The following is a 12,889-nucleotide window of genomic DNA, read 5'->3' on the forward strand; positions in this document are numbered from 1 at the left end:
CCCAGATTTCCCCCCAACACACCCAGCTCCTCATTTCCCAAAAGCACACATTTGCACAAGCAAAAACATTCTTGGGAAAATGCACACGGCCCTGAGGGACTAAGGCTGGTCTGCCCTCACCTCACTGTCCACCACCCCATTCTTGTCCCGGTGTGGGGCCTCATAGGCATCCATCTGCTGCTTGGAGACCTTGGCGAGCTTCTCAGCAAGCTCCCTCCAGCGCTGGGCCACCTCCACGGCCGTGGTGAGCAGCACAAAGTCCTGGATGAGCCTGACGACCAGCCCCTGGCAGTCCATCTTCAGCAAGGCCTGCAGAATCATTAGGAAAAGCCAGGAAGATGGCGTCAAGGTGGGCCTGAATCAGGCGGGGATGTCCCTCAAGAAGCCACCACCAAATCCTCCTGCCTCCTTTCTGGCAACATCTGGAGAAGTCAGGCCAGTGGGCTGGAGAGAAGAGTCATCCCTCTGATTGAACAGAGTGCCCTACGAGGCATGCAGCTGGGGCTGGCCACCACGGCCTTATGTTGTCTCAAGATGCTCAGGAGCCACATAAGCAGTTTAAAGCATCTTAAGGCCTTTAATCAAGATAATGAATCCAGCGTGCTCTGTGCTGCTTGTACCCTGAGCCCAGAGGAGCACTGTCCAGTGGCACAAACAGCACGAGCAGCCACAGCCTGCCCCAAGCACCCAGTGGGTACAGGCCAGGAGAACATTTGGGGACTAGGCCTGGAGAGTAGCCTCAGAACAAGGAAGTGGAGAGGAGAAAATGCTTGTCAGGGAGACTCACAGCAGTACATTTTCTACCTAGCATTAATTCAGCCAGGAAAAAAGGACAGAGCAGGTAAAACTCTGTTCAAAACACAAAGCAAGTTGCAACAGGGAAAACCCATAGAAAGGAAAGATTTAAATGGCCATTATCAGAGGATCAGCAGAACCCGCATCCCTCCACAGCCAAGTGGGAAGGACAACAAGGCATCCCTCACTGTGTGCCACAGCCAAGTGGAAAGCATAATGAAGGCCTCAGGAGCAAGCCCTGTCCCTCTTCAGACCTCCAGTGTTTATGGAAACATGTTCTGTTATGGAACAGGAACCCTTTTATTTTTATGGGTTTTCTGAAGCAACACTGGAACCATGCAAACAATCCGAAGATGCCCTGGGGGGCAGTTTACCACCCAGAAAGGTTTAATCATCTCTTAATCATCCATCTCCCTCCATGCTGCCTGCCCCAGCGCAGACTGCAGCAGTAACTCAGCAGGTTCATCACACACTACAACAAGGAGATGGATTTGCTAGCTGCTGCCTTTCTTTTTTGTTGAGCACCCTCTTGTTTGCTTATTGCCAGAGCCGCAAGGACAGCAGAACGAGGACACCAGCTCCAGGACAGCTGAGCACCAAGGGCACCGCTCAGCGTCTCAGCAGGGGAGCTCACTTGAACAAATGCAAACTACAGCTTGGGGATAAAGAGGACAACCCCCATCGATGCTGCTGAACACCAGCGAGTTTCAAAGGAGCGCACTGCGCTGGCTTGAGCATTCCCATTGGAAACATCACAACATCACAGCAGCATGAGGAGGTTATTACAGAAATCAAGGACCTGGGGAAAAACTCTCGGTGGTCCAAACAGGGCCAGAACCACCTGCTTCCTCCTGCTAATTCCCAGCATATTCACAGCACACACACTTGAGCAAGACTGTCAGGAATGGCGATCAAGCATGAGGATGCCCAGCTGGCAAGCAGGAGGATGGAACCATCGCCCTCCACGCTCCTCCCTGTCCCTCTGCTGCCATCCCTGCAGCAGGGCCGCGGGTCATCGCATCCTGTCCTGACCCAGGGATCTGGGCAAACCCAGCTGAATCAGCTCTGAAGAAGAAAAGGGGTTAAACCCTCCCAGAGGCTGTTTATCACGGGGGACAGTAACAAACAGCTGGGAAAGATGGTAACATCTGAAACCACTCCAGCAATTTGCAAAGCAAATATATGTTGATTCCCTTATCTATTCCCAGCTTACACAAAGCAAAGCTGGGCTTGAATCTAATTACTGCTTTGGACCAGCATTTGCTTCTACAAAGTGCTTACACTGGTTTCCTGCATTAGAAGTAGAAATAATAAACCCTCTTGTTAAGGAAGCAAAATACATTTTAAAAGAGCATTATATTTTTTAATAGGCATTGAGAAGCTTTTAGATCTCACATCTGCGCTGTATTTGTAACTGTGCAGAGCACTCAACATCCAGCTCTCAGCAACGTTATCTCACCACACAGCCAACAGGCTCAGGGTCCTTTGCTCTTGAAGTGAAGGCTTCAGATGGTCCTAAGAGGCACAGATTTAGGACTATGGCCCAGGGTCTTCTCCCTGAGACTGGCAGTCAGCAAGTGCGAACGATTATGAATCAGGTGGATGGCGCACCTTGTCCTTTCCTGGTCACACATCAGCCGATCTGTTTCTCAGGGATAAGAGCACTTGGGAGAAACACACCCCGCTTCCCCATGGACACAGGAAAAGGGATTAACAGCGGAGGATTAAAAGGGAGGCATTATTTAGCAGAGAGTCCTGTGCTATGAGTGGTACAAAAATTTGAATCTACAGCTCTGAAAGAAATAATACTGCTCCCCTTGGCTCAGCACGTTCACTCTGAAACCTACTAATAACTAGAGAAACACCTCCTGCCTTCACTTTGCCTCTGGTGTTTCATGCTGGCAAGGCCCAACCTGCAAAGAGAGCCCCAGGTGATCTAGGGGGAAGTGAGGAGGTGATGGGAAGTAGAATAAGCAGCCAAAGCACATATTACAGCGGGTGCTGGGATCCCTGCAAGCCTTTGCTGCCCAGCCAGGATTAGCAGGGCTCTCAGCAGATGTAATCCTCCAGCAGACGCTTTCAGGATTATGTTACAGTTTCCCTCCATCCTCCTCAGATGAATTTATTAACCTCAGAGAGGCCCCAAGCCTGCTCCACCAGCAGAGCATGCAGCGCAGCAAAGAAGATGGTTTGATATTCAAATCCAGTTCAAAGCAGAAGAGCCTCCACTTTAAAACACATCCAGGGGAGGCTGAATTTGCATCCCAGCTCTGAAACGCAGAAGCCCATTTCCAGTCCTCTAATCATGGCAAACAGCATCTAAGCAAATAGGCAGCAGGGAGCCCCGGGGCGAGTGCAGCACAGAGACAAGAAAGGAGTGAATGATGGGGTTGAAAAGCTGTGTGCAATTCCCGCGCACCCCTTTTTTCCCCCTCCCTCAGTTTAATAATAATAAAGCCAAGATGGGATAAGCAGCCATGTGAGTTGTGAACGCATTGTCCCCTCCCTCAATCTGGTTGAACTGTGGGGTGAAACCTTTCTCCTTTGCCCCAGAGGTGGGAAGCATCCCCGAGTTTGCTCGTGCCTGCCAAGTGCAAGACCCAGAAGGAAGCAGTGATGGAAATGGAGTTTTTAAATCAGTTAATGATTTTTTAAACAGCATTTAAATTAGAAAGCACCCTGGAGGGTCCAAGCGTTATCAGGCATTAATTACTACCTGAAAGGGCTGGAATGCATCTGCCAGGGAAGCAGAGATGTGGTTACAGCAGCAACAACATTCAGAGCTCCATTAATCAGCACAGGAACACATCTCGGGGTGCTGTAGGCATCCATTTTTCCAAAACAGCACCAAGTGCCATCAACTGCACTCCCTGGTGGCTTGGAACCACAAATGCAACTGCAGGAGACTTTTCTTGCATGAGTAACATCGCATGGGAGCAAGTGCAGAGAACCTGTGATCAGGCACAGCACTCTGAAATACCTGCACCGAGGAACAGGAAGGCATCAACGATTTCCTGCCAGCCCCAGCAAATAAAAAGAGGTCTTCTGTTGTCTGCAGAACAAGGAGCCAGCAGGGAAGTTCACAGCCAGCTCTGTGCCGCTGCTCTCATGTCACCCTGCTCTGAGCAGGTAGCTTGGCAGAGCCTCGGTGGGAGCACTGCCCCTGCCAACTATGTTTGAAGGAACAATTTCCTTTTGTTCTGCACACATCACCTGGGCCAGGCACTGCAAAAAACTGTAATAAGAACATATTTTTCTTTTTCTTGGCCTGTTCAAGGAAGGTAACTCTCAGGGGAAGGAGCAGCAGAACACCACAGATGAAAGGCAGTGGTGGCATTTCTGCAGCTCTCTGTTATTCGATGGGTGCAGGACAAGATTTAAAAACTTTTGCACATGAAAAGAAGCTTGCAAGCTAGCCTTCCTCCTGCGCTGTAAGCAGGTCGGTTCCATGAGGACAAGCTGCGTCCTCCAGAAACATCCCCACCAATTTCAGCTTGGCATCAAGTAGCTTTCTCTGCAGGCAGAAAAAAGGCAGAGATCTGGTTTTCAGCCAGGACCCAAAATCGGAGCAGGACTGCCAGCAGCCCACTTCAGGACGCAGGAGCTAGGGGGAAGCAACGAGAGCACCTTGGGCTTGTGTGCTCCAGACATGGCAGCACGAGGTCCAAGCAGGGACACTGTGCTCAGGCTCTCCAGCAGCCACCTGACACACACCAGGGGTGAGAACACAGCATTGTCCCTTCACTCCTCCTGTGTAGAAAAGAGGCAGCATGCACACACCTGCAGTCACAACAAATACAGCAAGCAGAAGCATGTCTTTAGTATTAATCTGGAGAAAAAGCTTATAGGTCCTGCAGCTCTCTGCTAACATGTGAAGTCATATTCTCAGCAGACCAGCACTGTTCCCTACAAGTAGCATTTATTGGAAAGGCTGATACAAGTAAGACACTACCAAAACAACATATCAAAACCGCAGTGAGAGAAGTGATGTCTTTCATGGCAGGCTTCACTCCAGCTCCAGAGGACCAGGCAGTGCACTCATTGTATGGCAAGTTAGGTCAAGTTTCTCAAATGAAACCTGGCATGGCTCTCTGCAGCAACCTGAGCACATTTGATTATACTGTGGTATGTGACTTCATGTTTTCAAAACCACCCAAAGCCTTTTCCTGAAACCCATGTGTTTGCCGGGACACCAGAGGCTTGGAAATGTGATGGAGTTAGCACCTGCATGCTGGACTGCGGCCACCGACCACAGTGACGCTGCCTGTGTGTGGGAGAAGCATGTCACCTTGAAGCCCTGCCACAGAGAAGCAAGCAAACACATTTCTTCTCCTCAGTAGCAGCCACAGAGAGCACGCAGCCAGGCGGCCCAGCTGCAAGAGGTCTGTGTTAGGCTGCTCGTGTATCATTGCAAATCCAGGCTGCAATGCCTACAGCCTCTGAAGAGACAACCTGCATGCTACCTGGCTTTGACGGGCAGAGAGGGAGGGGAGAGCTTGGTTTCTCTCTCTGATATGATGACTAATTTCTGAGCAATGCTCCCCTCAGTTACCTTCACACACTTCTGCATTTGCTAGATTAAAAGAATAAACGCAGACTATTTATTAACTAGTCATCAATGAGAGGGCTTTTCCAGGCCTGGCTACTGGTGTATGGCTCTGCCACAGCAATCCTGTGTACTCAACACTGAAGTGAGATAAGCACAGTTACCATTTCCCTCTCCACAGTCCCTTTGAGTCAACTTTAACATGAAATACACAGATCAGATCCAAACAGTTCTCACCAGTAGAAAGCAAGACTACTTGTTGCAAATAAAATTAGATTAACATACAACAAAATATATTATTTTTCAACTGTCATTCCCCCAACACAGTTGTTTCTTTTTTCTTATTTTTTTTAATCATCCTCACTCTTATTTCTTTGTAAGCTAAAGAGTATTTGACAGCAGCAAAGAGTTTAGAAGCAGCACAGTCTTTCACCAGGAGAAGGGCTCATCCTTCACCAACTGGCTCAGATGCAACAAGATCCTGCACAGAGCAGGATGCAGAGCCAGTATTCAGGATTAGCCTCCATTCAAGCACGGAAAATAAACCTGCTCTGGGACTTCACATGAGATGCAGCCCTTTGGGAGCAGTATGTTTTCCAGCAGCTTATAGCCCTCCTCCTGAGTTAGTAGGTCTGTGAGCCTCCAGAGAGCCTCATCTTTTCTTCACCTCCTCAGTTAGTCTGGCACACCCTTTCCATGACCTACAGGTTGTCTTTGTCCCCTGGAGACGAAGAGAACAGATAAAAAGAAGTTGAACATTTTGCAGCCCAGCAGCTCCTTGGCCTCTCACCACAGCGCCAGCTGACATTGGTCAAAGTCAAGGTGATTTAGGGCTGCTCGAATGGTTGCTCACTCCAACCAGCACCTGCACCAAGCTAGAGACTGCTGGAGGAAGTGGCTGCCCCACCTGCTAGAACCCACCATCGCACCAGGCCTCTTCATCACGGTGTTCTCTCAGACTAGCAGGCAGCAGCCCAGCTGGACCTGGAGAAGGCAGGGCTGAGGGGGGAGGAAAAGCGGAGGGAAGCAGCAGCGTCCTCCAGTAACTCCAGCCCACTGGCCTTCAACTTGCCTGCTCCCCTGGGGAATGCAGCATGGCATTTGGACATCCTTGCCCCAAACGAACAGCTCTGGTGATCGCCCTAATTGCAGTGTAACAGGCATGAGTCAGACTTTTGGAAAGTATCTTCCCATTTTCCACAATAACACCAACACTCAGACAGGGCCTCTTATATAGAGTTATTAGTTGTACTGTGCTGTTAGGCAGAGGAAGTACTTCCCCAAGACATCTTCCACAAACTCCCATGAAAACATATCCATGAGTAATGAAGGGCTCCATACTCTTCATAATGCCTTACATCTAATGCTCATTCCTCACATTTCCCCATTTTTATTAAGAGAGGTTGGGATACGGAGTGCTTCATTTACCTGCAGTCCTCTTTACCCAGGTGCCTACTCCCAATCTCGTTCTGTGTGCTGCACATTCCTGCCCCACTGCCTGCATGCATCATTGCTAAGCAAAGCTTGTGCTATTCTTAATTAAACTGGCATTTCAAAACACATGAATTGTTGTAACTCAAATATCTGCTTCTCTGAGATGGACTGTTGAGACGTGAGAGCAGTAAATCTCAACACAAAGTCCTACATTTTCTTTGGCCCATTTCCTGTGAAATGCTAGAAGCTGTTATCATGAAGACAGTTTCCTATTTAGAGACTTCCAAAGAGCATCCTAGAAAAATTTGCAGACAGCACTTCCCCAAATGCCTGCAGAAGCCTTTCAGGACAGAGGCAAGCCAGGTACTTCAGACAATTTACAAACACAACCCACAGCTGAACATAAAGCATCCTAATTCAGAGATGCCCTTGGTTTAGCTGTTACTCAGGGAAAGAACGAACAGATGTAAACAGACATTGTTATAATTTTAGGCTGTTTCATAAATGTAAAGCTGTATCACTTCACAGCAGCTATAAAACCCCTCTCCAGCACATTTGACAAACTTGATGCAATATAAAAGCATGTGACTTGAGAGGTGGCTTGCCTACCACACACCATACAGGAAAAGCATTCATGTTTCTTGCCTTTTTCCAGATTTCTGCACAATACTGCCATAAAAAACAAGCGCTCTGCCATTGACATCACTTTGTCCTTGGACTGAGGAGACCAGCAGCTCTTGGGTAATTCCTTGATATGCATGCACATCTTCTGTTTATCACTGAAGGCTGAAATACAATACCCAGCAGCAAGGTCCAGCTGAGTGCTATGAAAGCAGTGGACTGAAATCATCTTGCTTTTGAGGGCCTTCAGCTTAGCCATCTTCCAAGCACTCCTGCTTCACTCACACAACACGTACAACTTCTCACCCCTTTCATTCCTCATTTACAGCCATGATCCCATCCACCTGTCAATGCATGTCACGACATGCCTGAATTCCCATTCAGCCTACAAAGGACCTTAAAATTGCACTTCATTTTTCAGCAACTGAGTTAGGAAATAGGAAAGCTTAGCTCCCATTCACCCGAATCATTCTGTACCGCAGAGAAGGAAGATGCCCTTGTCAGACCTTGGACTCACCATCATCAGCTCCTTTTGAAAAGATTTCCTGTCCTTGTTCTCTGTGTTGTTGCAGTCTTCCTTCAGCTTCTCCAACACAGAGGCCACTCGCTCTGGCTCACTGTCCAACTCTGATCGGCAGAAAAATGTAAGCGGTAAGTTCAAATAACCCAGAGCATCGGCAAAGGACCTCCAGCTGCTGAGGTTCTCCATGAGAAGAGTCCTCACGGAGGCATAGATGTAGGTTAGGAATTTGCAGGGTCTGAGGATTTGCTCGAGCAACAGGCTGGTGGTGAGATCAGGCCCCGAGAAGTAGCTGGGTTTGACCTTTCCAACCACCAGCACATTTTTGGTGTGCACAAGGCCTATTTTGCCCTGGTAGTAGCCAATATACCACTCCTTTGTCCACAGTTGTCCCTTCAACCTGATCTTCTCCTCACTGAGGAGAGCTATGACATCTCCTTTCTTGTACTCCAGCAAATAGTGATTCTTGCTTTGCCGCACCACTGTTTTCAGCAGTTTGCCATACTTCAAGCTCAACACCGGACGGTCCTGAAAAACCGGATACTTGGCAGTGGCAGCCAGAGGTGAAAGGATGATCTTTCCAACCTCGTTCTTCTTGAGGAACCGCCTCTGCCCTGTTGGTTTGATGGCACTTTTAGGAGGTGGCTGTGGCGTCTGGACGCAGAACTGGGTTAAAATGGCATCCCTGTCATCCTTGACCTGTATCCTTAGCGTGAAATCTGAGAGCTCATTGGGATCATGGGATGCAATGGGGAAGATAAGGCGACTGACCTTGCCCAGCTTCATCTGGAAGCCTCGCACAATTTTGGCTTGCTCACTAGCTTTCACCTCATAATTTGTCATGTTGGAGAACATGCAGAGCTTGAGGTCCTGAGGTTGGGACAGAGCAAACTGGTGCTTACCCCAGAGCTGTAGGGCAACCGGAGCTGGGTTGTGAGACTGTCTCGTGACCTCGTTCACTAGCAGAGTCTTGGGTGCACATTCATGCCCAAACACAGCCACAACTGTTTTAAAGGAAGGGTGAATATGTTTTGGGCCGTAGACACCAACCGTGATCTTCTTGCTGATGTAATCCCAAACAGTGTAAGGGTATAGGATGTTCTGCCCTTGAGCTACAGCAGCGATGTACATGCAAGGCTCCAGGTTCTCCAGATGCACCTGTATCGTGTCCCCATATGAATAGCTCAGCTGCATTGGCATGTATGGCCCCTCTTTCATGTCGCTCCGTAGGCACTGTAGTCCTACCAAACTCTTGCTCATTATGTCATTCTTGACCTCTGCAGATACCTTCATCTCCAGAATGATGAATGTTTTCACCTCCATGTTGCTGAGTTTGATCTGCAGGACTGGGCTGATGGTGCTGCACTTGTCACTGTTGAGCTCCAGTGGCGGATCAAGCATAGCTTTCATGGAAATCTGCTGCGTTTCCCCAGGGCACACATGACCCTCTGGCACATGGATGCTGATGTTGGTGTCTGGAAGCTGAACAGCTCCACCAGAGCTATCCAGTTTGCAGACAATGTTGGTCTCCACTGGTTGTGTCTGACCCCAGCCAGGATTTTGACCAAGCAAATCCAAGTCATGGCAAGACCTGGCCAGCTTCCTGTGGTTCAACCACGCAGTCCTAAAATCTTCCCGGCTCTGGAATTGCTCAGGACTGGGAGATTTTAAACCGCTGAAAAAACCCGACTGTGCTGGAGTGTCCGACTTTGCTTGCAGAACAGACAGCTCAGATAAGCTATAAGAGCGTTTACTCCTGAAGAAAGGGTTGTCCCTTTTCACAGGCTCTTCCAGGTCCAGCCTGTTTATGGATGGAAATTCATCAAAAATGTTACCTGTGCTGCTATTAGCAGCTGAGCTAGAAACTGTTGAAGTAGGAGCTCCTTTATCAAAGTGCAGCAAGTCAAAAGACGCTTTGGAGTTGGGCTCTCTGTCTGAGCTGGTCAACGTCTGCAAATTCCCATTCAGAAATGGGTTTGTCTGGACTCCATTCAAGAAAGGGTTATTATTGTGGGCTTTCACAGAGTTTCTTTTCACATCAGTCCATTCTCCAAGCAGGTCTAGCTCCCTGACCCCCTCGTCAGGGCTCTCCAGTAGATTGTCTATCATCCCACTGTCCGTCAAGGAAGAGTTGCGGTAATTTACAGGCTGGACGTAGGAGGAAGGGATGTAACCCATTTCTGTGGTATTGTGAGCATACCACCACTCACCTCCTGATGTGTCTAAGACATAAAGATGGTCCCCCTTAGAGAACTTCAAAGTGGTGAAATTAGTTGGACAGTAATCTTTGATTGCTATTACTTCCTTTGCATTTCCAAAGGATGTGGGATTGTCAACCAGCAAGGCACTAGGAGAAGGCACTGTGAAATGAAATAGAAAAACACTGTAAGCAATCCACAAGAGTCATGAGTTACTTAAAATCATTTATTTCAGGCAAGCAATCCACACTGCATCAAGCAGCGAAGCGAAAGTAGTTTCACAGCATCTCCAACCTACAGGTAATTTCTTTTCGCTACCATTTTTAAACAAAACTATTCACTTTACTACATCTGATACATTTATGTTGCAAGAGAAGATGTTTTCTCGAAAGAGATGGCCATCAAAACAGCTAGGAAGAGCAGCAGGAGCTGAGACAGGAATCACAGCAATTTGTTATCATCCCACAGTAGCAAGGCATATGGAGAGAAAGTGGGTAAACAATGCAGTAAAGTGTCTTAGCAACAAGCTTCCCTCTTGATTTAGGACCTCATTCAGATGCTTCTCTAAGAGACAGTCTCCAAACTCACTGATGAATGATGCACACAAAGTTGTGTTGGAGGGAGTACCAAGAGAGCCAGAGCCACTTCTTATCAACTCTCTTAGCTGGCATGTCTGGATCTAAGTTCGTAAGGGTGAATGCAACAATAGCAGGCACTCTCCTCAATTTTCACATTTAAAACAACAGAGTTTAATTTTGGGAGGGCTCTAAAGGTGTGCAGCATCTGAAGAGGTTATATGGCCCAGGTGATCCTTCAAAGTCATTATCATACGAATTTGGTCAGTGGTATCTCAACATCTTTGGCCACCAGTTCTTCAGCACTGCTTTTTTTCCACTTGTGTTTCAAAGTAAGAGACAGCTAAGAGTACCCACTAAGGGCACATCATACTCCTACTTTTTCAAGTCACACCATCCAAAAAAACAGCATCTCACTTCTCTCATGTAGCATCTATATTTCCTGAACAAAACTTAGCTCCTTTTACAAAGTCAAGTTTTTTGAAGCACCAGAAAGGCCATATTGACCCCCCACAGCGCTGGCACGGACCATGCAGCATCTCCAATCTCCTTTTCAGCAATGCTGAGCAGCAGGGCTGGCTGCAAGTTGTTTAGCCAGTACTATCTGATCCCAATTGCAAGCAAAACAGTTCAATTAAGACTACACATGTTCACTCTATCACTGCATTTATTGGCCTTGCTTTTACATTTAGGACCTACTTCTGTTAAAGATCACTAGAAATAAGCTGCAGATAGTGTTATATCAGCATTCAAATGTTTGTCATCTTGTGAGACAGAGCTAAGAAAACAATGCCATGGGGGGAGAGGAAAGAACAAAACACAGGATGTCAGGATGCCTGAGAGCTCTACAGAAAACAGAGAAAGCTAACATAAAAGATGTGGTGCAGCCATGGCACAATTCACGATACCACTGCTGAAAAACACAGCAAATGAAGAAGTAAAAGCAAAGAAAAGTTTTAGATATAACAACCATAGGGCTCAAATATTAGGAAAATAAGCACTTGTACACAATAAATGATTCATTATTAGCCTACTTCCCCTGCACAGCCTCTGTCAGCAGGTAAGGAAAGCTGTGAGCACATTTATTCAGTGTAAAACTATATATAAACTCTGTACTGAACCTGTTTTGCCACCCTGGCAGGAAGTGGCTGTTAATGTAGCTCTGCAGCCCAAGCCATTTGCTGGAGAGAAGCTGATGTCCTCTGAATGCTGTCTAATATCTTTTTGTCCTTCTCACACTGTGGTGCTTCAAAACTGCACCCAGCGCTCGAGGTGAGGCTGCACCAGCATAGAGCAAGCAGAGCAGGACAATCCCTTCCCCTGCATGAATATAAGCATGAGTAATTACTCACAAGGATGTGAGTAATTCCTATTTTTGCATTAAAAACAAACTAATGTACAGCAAGAGCATTTGATGTTTGGGACTCTCCTTGCTCCTTGTGCAAAAACAACTGCTTTTAGGCATGTTTATTTTTAAAGGCCATCAGCACAAGCTAACTTATATTTCTACCTTGGGATCCATTTATATCAAGGGAATGGGAATTCTCTTCCATTTGAATGCAACTATTATGCTAGGGGAGGTAAATAAAGTCCAAAAAAAAGCGATGAAAGGAAGCAGAAAGATTATGTTATGGGGAACATGAATCTGTTCTGGGGAAGGGAGAACCAGCTTTGCCTGGCAAATCCATTTCTTCTCTTGCACGTGACAAGGTGGCCCCAGGCTAACACCTGTCCTGTCCACCGGTGGCTATGGCCCCCACTGGCCCCCCATGAGCACTGCACCTTTGACGTCGCACAGGCTGCTTTCTGAGAAGCCCTCGCTGAGGTCGATGAGCGTCCCCTCCGACTTGCAGCGCAGCAGGCCGCTGGAGTTGGCTGCCCGGATCCTCTGAGCCGCCATTCTGAGCTTGCCGAGAGCCTGGGGAGTGCTATGTGGTCATGGCTCTTCCGCAGACCCCGGTGACACTGCAGCACCCTAGGGAGCCTGCCTGCAGGTAAAAACAAAGGCCAGCGTGTTAGCAAAGCCTCTGGCTCTCGGCATGACACCCACACGACGTACCTTGCAAGATGCGAGCTCAGCACGTGCCACAGCTTCAGCCTCAGCCTGACTCAGGGCAGCTGCATCCTTCCTTTCCCATTTGCTTATCAAAAAAAAGCACTCTAGATAAAAAGCCATCTGCACCTGTGTGCCGGCCCTGCA

The 12,889-nt window shown here is 47.8% G+C and overlaps 1 protein-coding gene across 5 annotated transcripts in view; it reads right to left on the reverse strand.

Moving 5' to 3' along the window:
• SH3BP4 (SH3 domain binding protein 4) overlaps positions 1-12,889 on the reverse strand; it is a 35,063-nt gene that overhangs the window by 2,848 nt on the left and 19,326 nt on the right. For 4 of the 5 annotated variants that reach the window (XM_021398915.1, XM_021398916.1, XM_021398917.1 and 1 more), the window contains exons 2-4: positions 12,472-12,677; positions 7,914-10,276; positions 121-309 (exon numbers count right to left, since the gene is read on the reverse strand). In XM_021398915.1, coding sequence (XP_021254590.1) covers positions 121-309; positions 7,914-10,276; positions 12,472-12,589 — 2,670 coding nt within the window. In that variant the 5' untranslated portion in view covers positions 12,590-12,677. Of the gene's footprint in view, positions 1-120; positions 310-5,612; positions 6,063-7,913; positions 10,277-12,471; positions 12,678-12,889 lie in introns of those variants that run through there. The other variant, XM_021398919.1, reaches the window with a different exon arrangement.

The sequence above is a fragment of the Numida meleagris genome, chromosome 5 (assembly GCF_002078875.1).
Source record: "Numida meleagris isolate 19003 breed g44 Domestic line chromosome 5, NumMel1.0, whole genome shotgun sequence".
Taxonomy (NCBI): domain Eukaryota; kingdom Metazoa; phylum Chordata; class Aves; order Galliformes; family Numididae; genus Numida; species Numida meleagris.